The sequence below is a fragment of the Rhinolophus sinicus genome, linkage group LG04, assembly GCF_036562045.2.
Source record: "Rhinolophus sinicus isolate RSC01 linkage group LG04, ASM3656204v1, whole genome shotgun sequence".
Classification (NCBI taxonomy): domain Eukaryota; kingdom Metazoa; phylum Chordata; class Mammalia; order Chiroptera; family Rhinolophidae; genus Rhinolophus; species Rhinolophus sinicus.
Window position 1 is genome coordinate 140,432,925 of NC_133754.1, and position 22,016 is coordinate 140,454,940.

General features: G+C 42.3%; 1 protein-coding gene across 2 annotated transcripts in view; it reads right to left on the reverse strand.

Moving 5' to 3' along the window:
* Positions 1-2,441: 2,441 nt before the first annotated feature.
* Positions 2,442-22,016, reverse strand: part of DMRT1 (doublesex and mab-3 related transcription factor 1) — a 95,263-nt gene continuing 75,688 nt past the window's right edge. For both annotated transcript variants that reach the window (XM_019729724.2, XM_074331581.1), the window contains exon 5: positions 2,442-3,288. In XM_019729724.2, the coding sequence (XP_019585283.1) occupies positions 3,134-3,288 (155 nt within the window). In that variant the 3' untranslated portion in view covers positions 2,442-3,133. The remainder of the gene's footprint in view (positions 3,289-22,016) is intronic.

Sequence of the window (22,016 nt, forward strand, 5' to 3'; positions counted from 1 at the left end):
TCCATGCAAAGCGTCGGATGCGGAGCAGTATACGTGCACGTGTGAATCCAGTTCACTGAAGTTCTCGGGAAGAGGAGAGGGGGGGCTCGATTCTATGCGTGGACGGGTCTTGTTTCCACGAGATGCTAGGGAGACGGCGGGGCCGGCTAGGCAGGTCTGGCTCACGCCCCTGCCCTGAACTGCGGTTTCATGCGTGGGTTTCAGACCCAGCCCCCGCTGCGGACACTGCGATGGTTGTTGCAGGGAGGAAGCGTGTCACGAAGGGCTTTCCCTGAATCTCTAGTTCCGTGGCGCGGGATCTGCAGCGCTAGTGGGGTGAGAGCCAGAGGCACCAGCGTGGGCCGCCAGCCTGGGGGCGGCGTCCCCTGTTAGTGAGGATGGGTCGCTCTCGTCCCCAGCCACTGCCGGAGCCGCGGGCGTTCCAGGAGAAAGGCGCGCACTTCCTTTGCCCACAGCTCCACGTTTCGTGGCGGCAGCTTGCCCAGCGCCCGGGACAGGAAGGCCGGCGAACCTACCTCTGCTTCCCGGCGGCAGAGCAGCAGATACGCCTGTAAAGGCTCACTCAGTACGTGCTGTCCCAGCGGCCCTCCAGAGGAGCACACGACGCTCGACACGCCCACACTTGTACACACGTGTGCGCACTGATCTACCGCACACACCACGAATACCGCCCGCGGGAGGAATTGGCCTTGCAGTTACAGGTCTCTGTCTAAGGGGGCAGATCTTTGAGAAACTGACCGCTCCTCAAATGTGTATATGAAAATATGGTTAAAATCCATTAGCCAAGATTTACTGTCAATGCTCTTATTTTGTGTTCAGAATTAGTTAAGTTCATAACACCGTCCACGAGAGCCAGGCCTTGGGCCTTCGTAGCATCCTCCACCCTAACAGTCAAGAATAAACACCCGAGGAGCAAACCTGAGCATCACAGGGCCACTCCACTGCATCAGGCACGGGAACATGGCCCCAGGTCGCTCTTTTATAGGGCTATTCGGAGACCGGATCTTCCCGCAACTCCGTCGTGGTCCTGGTGCCCGAGGCCCGGCGCTCGCGCTGCGTGTGGCCCTTCTGGGGCAGGATCCCGGATAGAAGCCCCTGCACGGCAGCGGCCTGGATTCAGAATCAAACTTCGTATCAGGCGTGGCAGGTGGACTCTCCGGGCGCTGGCGGCGGGAGAGGCCTCTCGGAAGGGCGGGTGGGCGCCGGGGGCCGGAAGTTGAGCTTGGGAGCGGCAGAAGGAGGCCAGGTGGCACGCGGCCTGCCAAGCCGAAGCCCGGCCCTTGGGTCGCGCCAGGGTCCCAGAGGATACTCAGTTAAGGCTCCGAGAAGGCGCTGGCACGCTAATCCCGGCTCCCCCTGACTCTCCAGAAATGCAAGGCACTGAAGGGGGTTGTGCTGGGAGGGGGCACGCCCTCACTGAGGTTCGTGCCGAGCCCCTCCCACAAAACCACCCAGCAAAATTAATGTATTGGGGTTAACTACGGACCGAAGGAACTGGAAGATGCCTGGATCCTCAGAAGCCAGGATTATTAAAAGAAATGTTAAGGGGTCTGGGCAGTGGGCAGTTCATCTCCAAGAACGCCACCATTAATGCCACGAAGGTGGCGATTCCACAGCCTGGTCCTTCCCCGCGCTCCCCGCAGCCTCCCAGCGTCGCTGTCACAATAGCTACAGCTAAAACCGCCCAGAAGGGCATTCGGCTGCAGTAGCAGCAGCCTGACAAGTGTGATAAAATGATCTTCCTTAACTAAACTCGTAAAGCACTGGGCAATAAAACTCAATCTTCTGTAAAATCCAATTAAGTCATTATCTGACTGATTGTATCTTTAATTGAAAACAGAAGTGACAGTAAATTTCTGTGATATATCAGGATCAATCGATACCGCTATATGATTCAGCCCCAAGAAGTGATTTATAATGTCAAACCCATATAGGTAACTCCACATTATTCTCTCTAAAACCACTGGTGGATGAAATTAAGAGTAAGTGCATTTAATAAAAAACAAGATGGTCAGGTTATTGATTACAACAGATGGGGGTGAAATCAAATAGATGTTTTCAAAGCACAGAGCGAAGAAAATACAAGTAATTTCTTTTTTCCTGTTTAATATCACCCACCAAATATACACACAAGAAAATTCAGTCATCAATAACATTTTTATTTCAGGTACAGCTGCAACTACACAGAACAATGAATTTTTTTTAGACTAGTTTCATTTCAGGATGTCTTCTGTTACACAAGGAAGTACTCCACAAGCAATTTTTAACAAAATAATGAACTCAGAAATCTGTAGTAACTTTTAAAGATGTACTTATTTTCAAATCAGATTACAACCGAAGGTTACAAAATAGTCTAGATGGCATCCATTTTTTCCTGTAGTAGAAATAATGTTTATGATAAACTTTTATATTATTCTAGAAATAACACCCAGGAACTCTGCCTTACTGGGGTTGCTTTAAGTTGTACTGTTTTCAAATTACCTTTTATAGAAAAGGTAGCTATTCCTAAAGGCATTCTTTTTTTCTTCTGACTATTTCAGTCATGTTTTGGAAAGGGTACATGTTTTGGGAGTGTGAGGTGGAGCTACGCTTTTGCAACAGCAACACAAACACACAATCTTTCCATTTACTCTGATCTGACCTTCCAGATTTCTAAAGCAAGCTCTCACTGCTCTTTTCTTCTCACTGGTCAGGTACTAGATTAAATTTATATTTTTAAAGTTTTATTAAAATACTAAAATTCAAAAACATCTAAAGCACCTAAGATTTCATTTTAAAACTAAAAGTAATATCTAATTATGACACATTTAGATGCAAATATATTGCTTTACGATTGAATTACTGTATTTCTTGAAAACTATATGTAAACCAGTGTCATAAAAAAATGAGGGACATTACTATTTAATATTTAACTCCACGAGCAAACCACTTAATTCTTACGGATGGCAGTCACCAATCCTAAACTATTCTAAATAGGTTTTAGCCTCTGGGTTAAGCTCTAAGGAGTATAAACCAAACACGTTTTTAACAGTTAAATCGGCATGAGTCAAGGCAAAATCTGAACAACAAACCCTGTGTATAAATGGAATAAGCCTGCTATTCCAAGGACACCACCAAAGGCTTTGGGCACCGCTTACTCGTCCTCCTCGATGACGGGGGTGACCGTGAAGCTGCTGGGCTCCGAGGCCGACTCACATTCAAGCACTCCCTTTGTGCTCTCGTTACTAATAGGAGAGCTGCTGGAGAGGGAAACCAAGCCCGAATCTTGACTGCTGGGCGGCGAGAATACTGGGAAGTAGGGAGAGACAGGGAGAAGAGTGCAGTTAAAAGTGGCTGATCTTTCTCCATTCAGTCTTCAATTAGGTTCCAACAAAGACAGAGGCACTCTGCATTTCTATTCCAAGTTGAAAGTGTTTTTATAGGCACTGATTAAAATCCTCAGCACTTCTTTAGAATAAAAAAAATAGTATTTCTGCACAGTATTGTCTATTTAACTGTAGGGGAAACTTAGCTAGCAGAGTTCCAGTTTTATGTTCATTAAAAACAAAAAACAGCCTGCTCCCCTCGCTTTGGGAAAACTATTAATATTTCCACCCTTCACCAAGCCCCTCCTTTATGTAAAGGATACTAACAGACCTTGTCTTGTCAAATGATCCACCTGACAAATTACCCCAAGCAAGACTCCACCCATGTTATTTCCACCATTGGACAAGTAACCCTAGTCTTTCAATATCTAGCAAGTGAAAGTGATAACTTATCAACTTTCCTGTTGTTACTTCTCTTGGATATAACCCAGAGGACAAACATCTGGGGCAGGAGGAGTAAGCATACCATTTAAAAAGTAAAAAGCAGTAAGTAGGAGAGAAACTTTTTTAAACCACAAAAAGTAAAAGAAATTGAATTATACCACACTAAAATAGAATTCAGGTGCAGATTTTAAAAGCAAACCTATGAACATAAAACTCCACAAGGAAACTGACATTAAATATGAAGGATGCAAAAGTGATAAAGTGCTGAACAATTTTTGCAACCTTACAAGTCACAGTAGATACAAAATTTAAGCAAAAGGGTCTCTGACCTTCTTAACCTTAGCTGAGTTCAGATCCACCCCCAGAACTCCCTTCCTGCCTAGTGTGAATGTAATTAAAGAGAAGCTGCAGTGGCAATTTCTCTCCTCATTAACTTCCTGATTGGTTTCAGCCTCAGGATTCTGCCGGGCAGTAGTTTGTCACCAATTCCAAATGGCCAATCGTTAATACTAATGTTTGTGTAACTAACTGCCAGCATCTGCCACGGCTTCTTGTACAACAATAATGGTGAAAGGGTACATTAGTGCTCCTGTGTTAATTCAGCTTGTGTTCATCAATAGGGAAATCTATGATGTAATTAGCAAAATGCACTGGGAGCTGAGTGTTGAAGTCATTTGTAGAGAACTAAATCATAGTAGAAGCTGTACTGGGCCCTGATATGTTTGCCATCAATACTTATTATGTTTGGAATTTAATAAGGTATATTACCATGCTGAAAAGAGGCCTTTTTACAAGAGAACACCATTTACGCTTGTTATGGGTTTGGAAAAGGTTTGCTGCAGCTAGTGAAACCACACAGAAATAAAAGAAAGAACTGGGATTTAAGAAGCAGACCTTTAAACACTCCACCGGACCAAATTATTTCAGAAAGCCCCTTTCTTCTAATGTCACATATGGATGAACAGATAGGCAGATGGATAGTTTTGTATAGCTACCTCAATATCCAGTAAGGAAACGATCTGAAAATTTAGTAAGTGAATAAATTTGAAAAAACATTTAGGCAATTTTCTGATAAGCAATTTTGCTATTTATGGTATTTGTTTAGTAACTTAAAAGCAAAGGTAATAGTTTGTAAGCTGTGTTTAAAGGAAAGAGCCATTTATAATACTTTATAGACGCTAAAAAGGGTGTACATGCATATATAAATATATAATAGCAACAACAAAAAACTGGGAACCTATGAAATCTAAAGCCTTCATTTTATTGTTCATAAAGGCGTCTTATTAAATTTTAATTTTTATATGGATTTAAAATTTTTCCCTGCAAATCTAAGATGAATTATGAATTGTGTCACATGCACACAAGGATGTTGGATACACACAGAAATGTTTTCCAAAGGCAATGGACTTTGCTCTGACATCTTGTTACTACAGCGACCTGGAGATCAGACTAAGAGCCAACTGGAGTCTATGAGTTAATCTGCCCACCTCCATCCTGACCTCAAACCAGTGACAAAAGTTCCTGTCTAGAAGCGTAGGGAAGGGAACGAACGTTTACTGACTACTTCCTGAATGCCACATACTTGAATGAGGTATTTCATCCTCAAACCATTCACTGAGAGAATTCTTCTCTCCATCTTACGTAAGGGACGCTGTGGAAGCTGTCAAAGGTAGCCTGGCACTGGTCAGCTCCGTCCTCCACTTGCTCTCATCCCTGCCCCAGCCTACCCTTGGGTGCCACATCTACTCACTGGCCACCGAACCTTCCTAATCTCTGTGTCAGTTTAAGAAGGCAAAACAACTGACTTGTCAGACTAACACAGAGGCTGTAAAGGAATAGGCAGGTGTTCTCCAGACATGTCCTGAGCCCTGAGCCTGCCTTCTGCCTTAAGTTAACAGCTAACCTAGGAGATGCCCCTCACCCTGCCACACACCTCCCACTCCCCATTTAGCTGGGTTGGGACTGAAAAAGGGAGGGGTAGGTATTCTGCAAAAGAAAGGAATTTGGGGCTAGACGACCCCTTTTGCCTTGTGGGTATTTTCTTGGGAAGGATTCCTGTAACTTAGGGCTACAAAAACATGCAGTGTGTCACCTGCATAGACTGCAGGGGGGGAGGGGGGGTCCAGGCATACTTAATGCTTGACTGCACTACAGAGAAGATGCAAATAAATGAACTCAATCTGTTTTGAAAAATGCCTGTATTTTTAAAAACATTTCTCCACTGAAAATTTAAATCCATGTTATTTTTACTTCTGTTCAAGGCTTAGCATTGTCTTTGAATAATGGGCTGTTGAAATTAGGAATAGTATCTGTTTAACTCATTTTGTGTAGCACCTCTTAAAAGTCGCTCCAAGTGCATTAAAGATTTCATAAGTGTTTATCTTAGCGACTAATGTCCAAAAATCTATTTACTACCACCCTTAAATGTACCCTTCTTCATTTTAATGTACCTTCCTTAAACTTTGTTGGAGGGAGGAGTAATAATTGATCATTATAAATCATTTTATACCAATTAAAAATTCAAAAGTCAAAATTATTGTTTTCGCTTTTTAAGTTGATTCTAATGAGCCCTGCATAAGGATAATTTCAACTCAAAAGGCTCTTCTTAATTATTTTGTAAAAATGTGAATGCCGAGTGTCAGTGGGACTGTAAGGAAAGATATGCTGCTGGTAGCACTAGAAATTGGTTCAATCTTTCTGGACAGCAATCTAGTGACATGTAATAAGAACGATAAAACTGTTCATACCCTCTGACCCTATAATTCTACTCTGGGGAATAAGCCCAAAGAAAGAAAGAATAATTGGCTCAGAGATGCTCAACGCACCACAATTTGCATCAGTGAAGATGTTAGCGCTTGGCTCTGGTGCTGGGAGTGTCGGTGGGGGTAGCCACATTGGGGTTGGACATTCACAGGCAATAAGCAATTCAGGATTGTGCTACCCTGTAATCATCCATAGGCTCCCAGTATTTACAGAAATGGAAGAAATGACTTCTGGAGACCAAAGGAGAAACTGAAAAGTAAGAAAAAGGGGAAAAAAAGAAAACTTGCCCATCTGATCTTTTTTCATGTTACAATGAAAGGTGGGTAAACCTCTGAGGCTGACCCTTGTTTGAACCAGCAGGCCCAGTATCTGTTTTCTCTCACGTAGCCTATTTTTCTACAGAAGCTAAAGGGTCTTTATAATTTAAAAACAAAAAAGAAACCTTACACATAATCCTTACCAAAGCAGAAAAAAAACAAAAACAAAAAAAAACTTAAGATGATTTCAGTGATACCATGTAAACCATCAGAATTCTTTCTGGAAAATATTATATAATGCCCAAAACCCCCTCCTCTCTGAAAAACAAAACAAAAACCACTCTAACTGCTAAATCTTTTGACATTGCAAAGACCCCTGACTTTTAACTTGAATGATCTGTTGGAAGTCAATGGACTGGAACAAATAATTCTCTTCCAGTGATGTGAGAAAACAGGATATTCATGCTTGAAAAAAAATTTTTCTTCCTCTACATGTTAAACACTATTAAACTCTAAGAAATCATTTAAAAATAAAAATGCAAGTGGCATTCTTCACTTGTTAGCAACTCTTCACCTAGATGCTGACAGAAAGAAAACAAAACTGCTGCCCTCTTTGGTTTCCTAGAGTTTACTGGCGTAAGAATCTGATGAAAATTTCTTAACAAATTCTTCCACTTCCTGATAACCATAATGTTTGGAAATAAAGTCATGTCCAATCAATACCACTTAGCAGATATTTAATGTTTCACAATAGAACTCTTTTCCAGAGTGGAACTACTGCCCTTCTCACTAACATTTAAATAATTAGGATTAGCTTAGCGGGCTGAAGCTTGGCAGATTCAGTTTGTACTTTCAAACAGCATTAATTCTTGGCACTTAGAACAAGGGATAAAAGGTAAAGATATGAATGGAGATCTTTATTCAACCTGATCTATCATGGATTAGCTCATTCTTTTCCAGTTCACGCCTGCACTCTAGTTAAGAGGAAGGCTAAGCTGTAACTGATGTAATTAGAAACCATAAGCTGAGAAAAAATAGCCCTTTCTTATCTTCCCCATTTACTATGTATTTACTAAAAAATAATCTTTGAAACAATTAAATGTGTTCTTCCACCTAAGTGCAATTAAAGAGTAGTGACAAGAGAGAGGGGCTGTGTAGCATTATGCTTTCCTTGAAAACATATCTTAATTGTCAGTTCTAAAATCTAACAACAATTTTGAGGGGCCAACTCTGCACTTTGTACATTGTAGAGACGTGGCTGAGCCACAGTAAATGAGTTTCTGTAGATGGAATAAGGTACGTTATCAGTGTTCCTTCTTTGATAAGAACTATCACAGCCTTTGTAAGCATTGGGAATTACCGTTTTTAAAAATGAAGTGAACTTATAACAGAAAGTATGTTTTTGGGTGGTAACAACAGTACCTCTTTCCCTCTAAATTTCTTGTATAACAGCTATATACAATTCAGTAGATGATACCAGAACAATTATTTAAAATAAAAAAATCTTTTGGTTCCCTTCAGCCATTAAGAACAAGAACTTCTTAATTATCAAAATAAACAGAAGCCTATCAAACATCCTTTTGTGGCACATCAAACAGTCTGAGGACCTGGGCTCACAGCCTGGCCCAGCCATTGCTGCAGACTAGCTTTCCTACTGCTTGAGAAACTACGGGATAATGCACCTAAACCTCCTCCCTTACCCACAGAGTTCAACACAAAGGGAAGAATCCTTTGCTGTTTGGACGCAGTACACAAAAAGGGAAGAGAAGGGATATCCTCCATTCAGCCTTCTACCCCACCTGGGACCCAGGCAGAATCATCTCCGCCCGACATTCCTCCTCCACTCCCACCCTCCTGGACAACAGACCAGACTGGCAGCTGCTAGAGCCCCATAGGCCTTGCTTATTTCTGGTCATCAAAACCAACTGGAGTCTCAAAGTACACCCACGAACAAGAACGTGTCTGTGACAGCAGCCCTACCAGATCGGGAATCACACCATCCAAGTGCCTCTTCAATCTTCACCTCCCCAAACACCTCTTGCCATCAGCAGTGGTGATGCCCTGGCTGCTCCCTCACTCCTAAAGTGTCACAATCAGTTGTGGAGACTTTGCTCTCACTGACTTCTTTCTTCCTGAATGCTTCCTGAAGTGAGCAAGTGTGTACATGAGAAGCTAACTCATTAGTATTTGCTCAACTTACTTAGCCAGGCAGGAAGCATTTGGTGATACACACAATCCAAACATTCAAAGATCCTGTAATTCACTGTTTTTTAATGAAAACATACTCAGTCTCAAAACCTAAACATACAGGTAATGTGGCCTTTACTTATCTCTGGTAACAACATCCTCAGGTAAATCCTCACGGTGGATAACTAACTCTGCTCTTTTTTCCCTCAGCAGTGAAACAACCACAAAGCAGACAGTGAGGAAACCCTCTCTACTACCTGGGCAATGGACTTAAGCTTTCTGAGCCTCAGTTTCCCCATCTGAAATTAGACTGACAAGAGGTTGTTGTGGTAATTACTGAGTACATATTAGCTTCCTTACTTCCTTTCTCTATAGTCTAAGTCTCAGTATCTTAAAGTGAGGGGATTCTTGCTTTGAAGGTGCCAGAATCCTATCAGGACTTAGTACGAGATCTGTTCACTCCAGACCACACACACTTTTGTGAGAGCCAGGGAACAAGGACTACACACTGACTTGATGTGGGGCCTATGTGATAATCTGAGTGTCACATCCAAGAAGCAAACCCTATTCCTCACTTGGGCAACAGGTCCCTGGTTACATATGCTCTGCCTTTTTCATTTGTTCAGGCGGGGGTGGGGATGGTGAAAAGATGGCCGGTGTCAAATCAAAATCAAACAGCTTTGTACACCATACAAAAAATCGTGTCATTATCCAGTAATCAAGCAAACCATCCCTTCAAACAGCAGTATTTGGAAGCAAGAAGAATCTCTTGTCTTTCTGCCTAAATTTGTCCTATAAGTCGGTAACTCTGTGAAGTACTGGGCATGGGCTTCAATGTACCAAAAGAAGTAAGGGTCTCAGGGTTCCTAATATACAATTACTAGGTACCTAGAGCCATGACTGAATGAGACTTGCTGGGGTATCGGAAACTCAGTGAAAATTCAACAGAGCGGAGCTGGGGTTAGGTGTGTGGGCTTTGGAGGCGGACCTTCTCTTACTATCTGAAGACCTTGGACAAGTCCCTTAACCATTCTGTGCCTCGATTTCTTCATCTGTAAAACGGACCGAGTAGAGCACGTAAGATGGTTCTACGCAGAGTGCTGGGGCCCCATTAAGCCCGATGCAGCTGAAAAGCCCCCATTACAATCATGCACGGCTTCCCCATTTGGTCACCCTCACAGGTGACCTGGCAGCCGCAGCACCTCAGCACTGGATGCTGTCCAAGTTAAGTAAGCCCTGTTCAGCGTCACCTCCCCGCCTCTATCCTTCTCTCTGCTGTCCTCGTCTACACCCGCTCCTGTCCCACTTCCTTGTTGGCGGGCTCCAGGGGGTAGCAGTCAGAGAAGCAGCTGCTGCTCCTGACCGGCTTCTCCCCGCTGGGCAGGCAGACTGGTTTCCCACCAGACAGGTGCACTGATGAGGGCAGGTAGGCTGAGGGGGTCCTGCTTCCTGCCCTGGCTCTGCTCACTTTGGAGGGTCCGTAAGGCTGGGCCGAGCCCCGCTCTGAACAGCAGGAATTAGAGTGGGGAGACCATGAGGTCTGTCATCAGACACTAGCACTGAGTCTCCGTTCCTTCCATTGTAAAAGGAGATCAATAATCATGTATCTCACAAAGTTGCTTTTTAGGGTCGAGGAGATGATATAGGACAAAATAGTCTGTAAACCTGGAGGCTCTATCTACTCATCAGTCATTGTATTTTTTGTCCTCTTCCCATTAGCCCTTCTCTAGGAAAGAAGGGTGAGTTAGTATCCGTACTCCACAAGACAGGACTAAGAAATTAATAAGATTTTTATTAAACACTGGTTGGAAATGAAAAAGAAAAGAATTAGTGACAACATAGCTCAACTATCCCTCAATACGCTGAGACAAGCTTCAGTTCTGATGTTCAGGAAAAGGTGACTTTTATTTTATTCTTCTTTCTTCACACACCAAAAGACGGAAAGTGAAGACAAATTCCTAACTGAAACCCAAGCCTGTTATTTTGGCTTTTTACAGCATCATGCACAGGACTTCAGTTACATATAACATTTCCTGAGCCAGGGCCAACAGGCAAGAAGACATGGCTGAACCAGGCTGGGGCAGAAAGCCTGAGAAACACTTCGTGACAGAAACAAACACAAGGTAAAAGACAAACATCTGGCAAACTGCAGTGAAGCTGAAAACATCCACCATGCGTTGTCCAGCACAGTGCAGGGCACGGGGTAGGTTTAGTGATGAATGAGTCAGCAAGAATGACCATGGCACTTAGTCTTCACAAGACATGCTGCTCCCACAAAACAGGGCTGACCCACTCATTGGCAGATAGTCTCAAGTCTAAAACCAATTTTGAGGACTTTTAAAGTACATGGCTTTTGTTTCATTCCGTCTGTATTTACTGCACAGAGATTCTATGCAAAGGCTGGGTGCCGAGGTAAAGAAAAGCCAAGAAAAGCCACATCGAACACACTCTGGGACAAGGGACGAACCCGGAACTCAGCCAGGGCTCTTACTGAGCACGCAGGACCAAGTTCCTTGGGGACTTTGCAATGCAAATGAGGGCTCAAGTCCACATTCAGTGCCACACCTGGGCGGTCACACGGACAACTGCATTTGAAAACAGAGTTTAAATACATGCCGATCATCTCAGATACTAAGGCAGACTGGGCAAAGAAGATGCTCTACAGCTCGTCTCTGGAATAGACTTCCCCTTTGATTCTGGGAAAGCTGTTTTCTCAGAATCAAACCCATAAAGCAGCCTGTGGCATTTGCCATCCTAAGAACTAGCTTAGCTCCGCCCAGACATTTTAAAACAAGAAAAAAATTTAAAGTACCCTTGTAGAGTATTTTCTTCACAATGAGAAGAATCACAGATGCTTCAACCTTAAAGGATAACATGTGACAGAAATCTCAACTTTGATGGGCATCTTCTTAAGGCTAAGAAAACAGATTAAGGTTTTGGCGTCCACACCACTGCCAGGAGAGCTGGTCACAGAGAGCGAACGCTGCCTTCTAACCTAGGGCCCCAAATGAGCCCGCTTTCTGTCTAATCCACGAGTCTGAGGTCAGCCTTTCACTTTGGAATTACATCATCTTCAATAAAACACACTGTTGTTTAACATGTACGATGTGCAGTTTTAGCTATATGGTTTTTAGGAAGTCTTTTAAAAATATTCTGAGGCTTTGCAATTAAATGGCTATAAGAGAAAGTTCGTGAACCATTTTGTGACTAGAACTTGTCTAACAATTTCAGCTACCATTGGAATGTAAATATTGTGCCCCAAATGATATGCTAGTAACAGGACAGAGGACTGTGTCAGGTAAATTATCTTATCTGTACTACCAGGAGACTCTGTCTTCTGCAAAAAGCAAAACTTTATCGTATTGGCTATCATACTATGCCAACTTTTCCTTCTCTTTCATTACAGGAAATTTAAGACTACTAATTATTAATATTTCCCCCTGGCACAGAGGAAGCAAACACCAGGACACATCTACATAAAATATATACCAGGTGAAATCAATCAGAATAGAAAATTCCAGGCATTTCCAGGCAGGAGAATACATGCCTACTCACAGTTGCACAAGTTACAAAGAACTAAATACAACACAGCCATCATGGACAGATACGGTGGTTCAGGTTACAGGAGCAGGAATTCACTCTTTTGGAATAGTTCTTGTTAAGGGTGAACTGACATAAGAAAATAATAGAACAAACTGTATGTTTTCCCAAAAGAGTGTTTCAACACTTTTCATAAGACCTCAACAGCTAAAAAAAAAAAAAAATTTAATATATGTATTTCTTAGAACATTTTTTTGTTTAAGATGCCCTATTCAGTTAGCCCCCAAGAAAGGACGTCTGCCTTCAGAGGTTAATCTGTGGGTGATACAAGGCATTCAGGGAATGTGATTGTGTCTGCCCTTCTCCAGGGATTTGTGATATTTTTTAATTGTTTCAGGAGAGAAGAGCTCATGTTTTGACAAGTATTTCAGTTTACCTTTAAGAAAATGATTTTCCTTTTTCCCCCAACTGCATCCTATCTGAAGCCAAACTTGGCGCTAACCTATCTTTAGGGGTTTCTCAGAATAACCACCTACGGTCTCTTTGGGTGAGAAGCTCCTGGACAAGCTGGTTAGCCGCGCTCAGCTCGGAACAGAACAAAGGTAATTAATACTAATACTGGTGGGTATTTATCAAAGTATGACACAAATTTTTATTTAATTCTTCCTTCTGCTGGTCAAAAAAGTGGTTTCCTTTCAGGATTTAGTTTTCTGCTTTTAATTTTTTTATTGTGGTATTAAGTGCAGTCACAATGTACACAATGACCATCACCACCCACCATCTCCAGGACTTTTTAATGTTCCTCTGTCATTCTCCAGACCTTCTCCCCTCCTCTGACCATCTCTTCTCCAACCAGTATCCTAAGTATAGACTTTCTCCAAACTGCTTGCCTTGGTCCTCTCTTATCACACAAGCTTTAAATGTTACCTCCTTGCAAATGACTTTATAATTTATATTTCTTGCCCTGACCTCTCAGCAAGAACTACTTTTGTATTTTAAGTATCTGCTGGACATCTCTACCACGATGACCCACCTGTAATATAAACTCCTGGTGTTTAAAACTGAACCCACCATCTCCTCCCCCTCCAGCAATAAGCCTGAGGCTCCCTCCTCTCTAGGGTCCTGAGCATGCCCGCTTCACTTGCTGGCTCGGGCTCCGAGCCTCAGGCGTAGTGTGGACCCCCTCAACACCTTGTACTAATCCGCTAGCATCCAGTTACCCTACCCATCTTCTCTCTCTCCTTCACTTTACCCAGGATGGCCTGTTACTCTTCCAGAAGCACATCTCTAACAAGATGTTTCCTGTAATAAACACCTTTGGTGGCTTCTGAAAAAGTCCGACCTTACTGTCCTGGCATTTGAGGAGCACCCTGATTTCCCTCTTCACCCCTGCACTTAAGCCATGTTTCTGCCTCACTCCTGCTCTAGATCCTAGCACACACCTTGTTCCCTGCCTCTGAAACTGAGCTCCCATTGGTTCCACTGTCTCCCCAATCTCCACAGGTCGAAACCCTGCTCCCTGATGTCTCTAAACAGAAACCACCTCCCCCTCCTCTAACGCCCAGAGTACTGTGCCTGTACCTGCCTTGTGGCACTTTCACTGTCACCTTCCTATCACCGTCCATTGCAGAACAACTCCCCCACAGAACAGGGTAGGAGCCATGTCATATTTGTCTTTGAAGCCCTTTGGTAAAAGCCTTACCCCTGTACACATTCAAAAGTAGTTGATCAATGAAAGATGAGTCTCACTGGTCAAAGCCAGCTGATGTGTTTCCTGGACCCTGCAACCAATCATGACCAGCCTGCTACATGCACACGCATGAAAAGAACGGTGGAGAGGCAGCTCTAATGGCAAGAGAGAAGTGATAGCTGCTAGCCCCACATCAAGGCAGGGGTGAGGGAAACTGAAAAGCAGCTGGGGAACCAGTATAGGAGTATAATAAACGGTGTGACAATAAACCTGAACCCTCAAGAAAGGTTCAACATCTTGAAGGCAAGAAAGAAGAAAACCTATTTTACAAACATCCTGTCATCAAAGGTTGGGAGGCAGGAAACTTTGGCAATTGCAGGAGAAATTATCAGTTATTTGGAAAACTCATGTTTGTGAATCAGATCTTTTCTTAATGATGGCAAATTAATGAGATATAACAAATCCATTCTTAAACCTAATCCTTGGATGGACATACCTTCACTCTGCACACTAACAGAAATACGAGAACAAGCTGGAAGACTGAAAGGTGTACAGACTTTTTCCCTCCATAGTAAAAGAAGCTCATTAAAACTACTACCTTAAAAAAAGCTGGTAATATGGTACCATCAGTTAGATTTCAGATAGATTACTTTGTATTATTGATTGACTGAGGATATATACAACAGAATAGTAAGCTTGATTCAAGAGACATACATAGAACTCTAGCCCCAACAATGAGAGAATCCACATTCTTCACAAGCACATGTGAAATATTAATACAAAAAGACCATGTCCTTGTCTACAAAGCTGGTCTCGACAAATTTCAAAAATGGGTATCTTTCAAACCTTTGATGTGTTGGGAGATTTAAGCCTGCAGTCTATCAGAATAACTACTAAGAAAAATAACCCTCCAGCTTTAAAAAATAATAAACAAAAAGAATATCAATTTCACTGACTCTGACTAACCAACGGCCAGCATCTGGTCACAATATACTTGTGGCTACTGTTGAAAGTACTTAAGTGCTGGGGCACTGGTTCCAATCCACACACTCTTCCTCGAGCCCACATTCCAAGTAGATCAGGTATTTTCACACTTGGTTCATCTTCAGTGAAGACTGTAATTAAATCTTTAATTTGAAAACAAGAGTAAAAGTCCAGCACTCACTGCATTACTGGCTGCCTTAGAACAAAGAACAATCAAATAACAAATGGTGGCCTCGGCTCCTTCAAACTTCAATAATCTGCTAATTTCAGAAGGGACCAGCTCATTTCAACAGTGACCGGTTTACATGTGGAAATGCTTTCCAGTCACCTGCGAGCTTTCTAGGAATCAGAAACGTTACTTCAATTGCATATATTTTCAAGTTTATATGTTTCCTGGCCTTTTGATTACACCATGATTTTTAAAACCTGAATTTCCGAGCACACTTTGTTTCATATCCAAGACGTTGGAAGAGGCCTCTTAAAGAGCTGATTACTCTGAGGAACATGATGACTGTTGTTGGTTCTCTTTATTTCTAATCTACGTCCAGAGCGAGGGTGGCGCTAACTGGGTACTTAATTCATGGATTATTTACTGAGCATCTGCTCTGTGCCCAATACTGTTGTAGAGGTAAAGGGACTATAGCCATGAATAAAACAAGTCTCTCTTCTCATAAGGAAAATGCCAGGGACATCTGTCATCAGAGACCTGGGACCAGATTCCAGTTGGGTCACATACTGAGGATGTGACCGTGGGCAATAATTTAACAGCTCTGAACCTCAATTCCTCACCCGTTAATGAAAAACAATGTTAAAGGCTGTTGTTAAAAATAAAATATACTAAGTATTCCCTTGATACTGGTTCTTTCTTCTGCCTGTCCCTTTCCAGAATAAGGGAGCAAATATTTAGTAAGGGCGTCCAGTGTACACTGGGGACCATCGGAAGCAAACTCTGGAGGAAGGTGACATTTTTTCTCAATTATATGTTCGCCTGATCCTTTGTACCTCCCTCACCTCCTTGCACGTCTGTCTCTTCTGTTCTTAGGCAGCCTGTGCTCCCTGGTCCTCCTCTCCCCTCTGCCAAAGGATAGCTTACCCCTCCCCTCAATCACTCCAGAAACAGTTCTGTTCTTCCAGCATACTGCTTGCAGTTCTTGATGAAAGCCTCCAATTAAACTCACTCACCCATGAGGTAAATGCAGACTTTAGGCTCTAACCCTCGTGTTGATATTTTCAGTTCAAAAGGTGGCTTCTAGACATTGTAAAGATGTTATCTTTGGGGGCAGGGCCAATTTCTACGGTATTGCCTTATACCACTCAGGATACAGAGTGCACGGCTACTAAGTAAGTGACTCCTGGAATTTCACTTTTACTAAGTCAGGTTTTCATCATTTACAGAAAAGAGGCATTCTCACTGAGCGAGGCCCTGGTCCATGCCTGGTCTGCGTCCCACCCTAGGATGGAGTCACAGCCTTTCAAAGCTTCGACTAGTCAGAGAATCTCAAGTTGATAATCAGCTTCCCTTTCACTTTGCCTTCCAGGAGCTTCATCAGAAAGCACTCCTATGGCTAACCAGAAAACTGGTAGTTAAAGAAGAGAAATGACAAGACAATTATTTTCCACTAACAGCAAGTCTCAAGTTTTCCAGTGCTTCAATGAGCCTCCACAATTCTAATGAAGTACTTGTCAAAGCATTGAATGAAATGAACCTTTAATTATTTTTGTTAAGAAATATTGCTAGTTGTAACACTAAACCAGATAAAACTGAGAAAAGGAAGAGACACAAATATTAGCATTAGCTAACAAATGTGCTTGGTAGTGAAGGGGGGAAGATTTTTATAATGCTAAACCAAGGTCATCCACTTATTTAAATATTAATAGTACTTAGAACCACTGTGTCAAAACAAACTATCAAATAGCACAGGATTTAATTTGCTTTAATAAACATGTATTATTTTTGTAGTAATAAAAAGTGATGTAAAAAGACAGAAAGTAAGGATGAAAGGAAATCAAAGAAAACAGGCCACTGATGGAAGCACAGCTCTCTTAAACTGTAGGAGTGAACAGCTTTCTTTAATGAGGGCAGGCTGGTGGGCACTGGGTGGATGAAACAGGAATTCTTAGGAAGGCCTGACTACCGGTCACAGGTAGGAGCTGGTAAGGGCTGACTTAGGTCAGCAAAGCTTGTGAAATGAGGTTCTGCCCACATTATTTATTAGCATAATGATTAATAATAATCATTATCAATCATTGAGTCCCTAACGTGTTCCAGGCCTTGTACTTATCTTCACATAAGCCCTTCGAGGAGATATGTCATAATACCCTCGTTTGACAGATTTTTAAAAATGAAGCTTAGAGAGGGTGGTTAACATCCAAGGTCACACAAGTGTTGGGTGTCAGACTATGTACTCAGGACTTGAACCTGGGACTGTCCGCCACAAGACCACAGTATATTATAATAGGTTTGCTGGTTTGATTCTCACCCTGCCTACTTCTGACACCTCCCAGGGAGCCCTCTGCCATGAGCTTCGCTCTTCTGCACATTAGCAGAGTTGCTGCCTGAGTTCCTCTCCAGAAAGCCATGATTTTGCTGAAAAAGACAACTTTGAAGTCCAAGCCTTCCCTGAGATGCAGGTTTGCCGTCTGAAAATAATCCAAGAGAGGAGCTACCTAAGGGACCTCAATTCCCACATCTTTTAAATCTACTTTCCAAGAAGAGACTTCAGGGATCCATCATGGGATTCAGTAGAATGTAGGGTTGGGGACAACTTATCTGTTTGTAGATTATCAGACTCTGGGTGTTTCAGAAAATAAAGTGGGAGTCACTTGGCAGAACTCTGCATTCTCTTCAAAAGCAACCTCTTGCTGCAGAGCCTTCTGAGCCCCGAAACAGCAGAACACAGAGGAGGGACAGTCTGTGCTGGGCGATGGAGAGGATGCCGGCTTCTACCGAGACTCCTGAGCATCAGGCAGGAGAGTCTGAAGCACAAGCACAGGACCTGGGGATTGGAGAGCTACCAGACACCGAGGTGGCAAAAAACGAGTGTTCAAGGGATCTTTTTTTCCCAACTTCCACGTGCCTGGGGAGAAAAGAGGAAAGGGGACAAAAGACACCCTGTGGTGTAAAAGCTTGCGTTTCCCTTCATCCGATTTAACCGAATGATGACATGCACCGTTCAGCAAAGTACACATCTGACAAAGGAAGGAGGGCAGGGATGGAGCAAGCAGGGGGTGGGCGGACATCAAGGCGGGACGCACCCCCTACGCCTCACGCTCACTGTCAAGCTCCCCCAGAGGCCTAAGAGGGCCGAATCCCAAGTAAATCCACACAGGTGAGTTCTCAGAGTAGGTTCAGTAATTACCCTATTCTGCCTCATGTGACCTTCCATGAAGTCAGGATGGACACAATGAAAAATGGACCAATTCACCCCAGCAGGCTCCAGCACCTCCCGGTCACCAGTACCAAGGGCTCCTGATACATCTAACAGAAATGCCACGGTGACTGACCGGGGCACCAGCAGGAAAAATCTATTTATCAATGAAGCTAACATAGAGTCCAGTTCAAATCTAAAACTACAGCATCAGGAAACAGTGCAGAGTACGATAAACTCCTGGATTCATAGGGTATTTGTCTTTAGGACTAACTATCCTGTTTCTTGGGCAAACCATGATTGGGGCCTCAGTTTCCACATCTATAAAGTTAGGGAGTTGAGCTCAATGACTTCTAACTTTTCTCCCAGAAATAAAGTTTTTTGTATATTATGATTTCTCACTGTGTTACAATTTTCTCAAATCTCCATTTCTGTTAAGCTCTAAAGGGTTAAGTGCCTGCTCCAAGTTAGAATTAATGAAGTACAGAACAGAGCTGGGTAATTTGGCATCAGTTGATTACTTCGAAAGCAAGTAATGGGGAGCTTTTCTTCCCTAATAGAGACATTAACATTTTCTGTCGATAATGGACTAAGCTCTTTCCAACAATTGGGATTGAGCACTTAAACGGGCAGAGGTTCAATTCCTCCATCTTTGTGCTGCTGTACAAAAGTAGCTTCAGGTGATATGTGACAGCCTCTGCGTATCAAACGCAGATCATGCTATGATGACCTGGTGGAAATCCGCTCACTGCCTAACTTTGCACAACAAATTTCCTAACACTAGTGGTTCTTCAGTATCTTGATTGGTTCAGTCTATGAACAGAGTCCTCGGCAGACTATCAGTCACTGCTCTGTGTGAACTCAACTACTGTCCAGCGTGACCTCACAGACCCGGGCGTACGTCCTTTAGCACAGAGAGGACACACACCTAACCTTTCCTGCAAAGGAAATAGCACATATTTAGCCACACTGAAAATGCAGCTGTCCCCCCACACTATGTCAACAAGAAAGCAGGTGGAATCACCTTCTCCTTTCTGTTTTATGGACTGTCTTCTATCAGGTTAGATACTCAAGTAACGAGAAAGCAGCTCCAGGAGATGAAAACCGCTGGGGTCTTTACAAGTACCTCTGCTTGTACACGAGCTCATATTTTTATGTGGAGATTGACTGGGATTCAGTCAATTCAGTGCAAGCTGGCTGTTAGGCAGAGATGGACTATGTTAGAGGAACTTGTCTTGTGACCTGTGACTCCCCTCTTGTACCTTTCCCGCAGGGAGAGGAGGGAACAGTGGTAGACAAAATGGTCATCACCTGGCATCTTAGACGCTGCCCAAGGGCGCCTCCTGTATTGCCGAGCCACTCGAGGTACCCTGGCTCTCTGATGAAAATGAAAACTACTGCTAGACTCCATTTTCCACTCACCAAATAGACGAAAATTTACATATTCAATAATATCACACTAGCAAATATTTGGGGAAAGTGATTCTTTCATACACTGCTGGTAGGAACGTAAACAGGCGCAGCTCAGTCTTGGGGTTAATTTGGCAGTACTTAATATAATCTAAAGCAGGCTTTCTTTGCAATACTCCTTCTTAGCATCTCCCCAGGAAAATACCAGCACATGTGTACAAAGAGACTGAAGCATTTGTTTAAAACAACATGATTTTCTATAAATAAGAAAATTAACCAAATACACTATGAGCCATCTAAACTGTGGAATCCTATGTACCAGTTAAAAAGAATAAAGCAGGCCTTCATGTACTCACATGAAAGACTAAGACCAACCGGTGACTGAAAAAACCACACTTGAGCAACAATATTGTTCACTGTGTTAAAAAGCCAAGCAAACTATGAATTTCTACAGAAATGTGTCTGCATGTGATTTCATAGCAAGTTGGACATGATATACATTGAGAGTTTAGCTCTTGAGGCATCTGTTAAAATAAGTAAGGGAAAAATAGGCCACAAAACAGTACACACACCAAGATTACAACAGGTAAAAAAAAAGTATGTGTATTAAAAAAACACCTTATCAGAGAAAATAAAAACAACAGTGTTCTGTTCATTTGAGAAAAAAAATAGTTATTTTAACCATATGCACAGAAACATGTTCTGAAAAACCACAGCTTTCCAAAGTTATTTTTAACTGCTTTCTTATAAATCTCTGACTTATAAGGTATTTTTTTAGATGAATAAAGTACAAATGTTAGCTGCATAACAAGTTTCATCTTGATGGAAGTATGAAATGGCTGACTGTAAACTACTATGAAAGAAAAAAAACATTAACTAGAACCTAGTTATATTGTTAACGTGAACCACTTAAAACATTTTGAAAATGGTACTTTGCTGATAAAATTTGCGTTGTATTTCATTATTATTGCTAATTTGTTATAATACAGCAAGTGTTTACCCAACAGAGAGGTCTGCACAATTCCTTAGGTTAAATTGGTCATTCGGGGGTGGGTACTTTAGGCATTGCTAAAGACTTACTAAATTATCTTGTTAACTTAAAAAGTAATCATGTACCTTCCAAAGCATTTATAATAAAAATATACTTTACTGTCTATGTTTGAAACATAGAATAGTAATATTTTATGACACATAGCCTGTTGTTATAAGTGTGTGTGACATTTTAATAGGCACAAAAATATGATATTTGGAATAAAGTCAAATTTAAAGCAGTTCAAAAACCAAGATGCTTGAATCAGGCTTGGCTCCGTGTACACAAAAGAGGTGGTTACTTACAAAAGAGTGATTTGAGATTCAGGGGACAAGAGATTCTGTCCTTAAAATATGCCTGCCACCCAAGGGCCAAAATATCTGAAATTTCATGATTAAAGATTTATTTCTTCAGAATAAACACTGAAGTCCTTTTAAAATGCAAATCATCAGGAGGCCGAAGACATAAAATCAATATTATTTTACCATGTTATTTATCAAATTGTTTTTTTTTTTCTGAAAAGAAGAGAAGAGGAAAGCGGGCTCCCAGAAGTAAGAAAAAGTCCTACAAGTGTATGTGCCCTTATTGTGTGAGGACGATGGAGGAGAAATGACAAAAGTCCAACCCTACTAATCATTCTGTTTCTTTCCTGGAATTGAACCTGCCTGGAACACTTTCAGCTGTACTCTAAGGATTTTGGCAGGCACAAACTCAATGAGGAACATACAAGTAAGAAGATCGTGGAATTCCTCAAAAAACAACAAAAGTAAGTAGGAGTTATTAAGCTCTAACCATGTGTCGCAGTGCTAAGCTACATTACTTCACTTAATTCACATTAAAAAACCCCTAATGAAATGTATACTATAACCTCCACCTTACAGCTGGGAAAACCAAGGTTCAGAGAGAGGAAGACACTTGTCCAAGGTCATGTAGCATTACGAGATGACGCAGGTCTGGGAGACACCACACTCAGTGCTCTGAACCATTATGCAATGGCCTCCCCTCAACAGGGAAAAAAAATAAAGTCATTTGACTGAA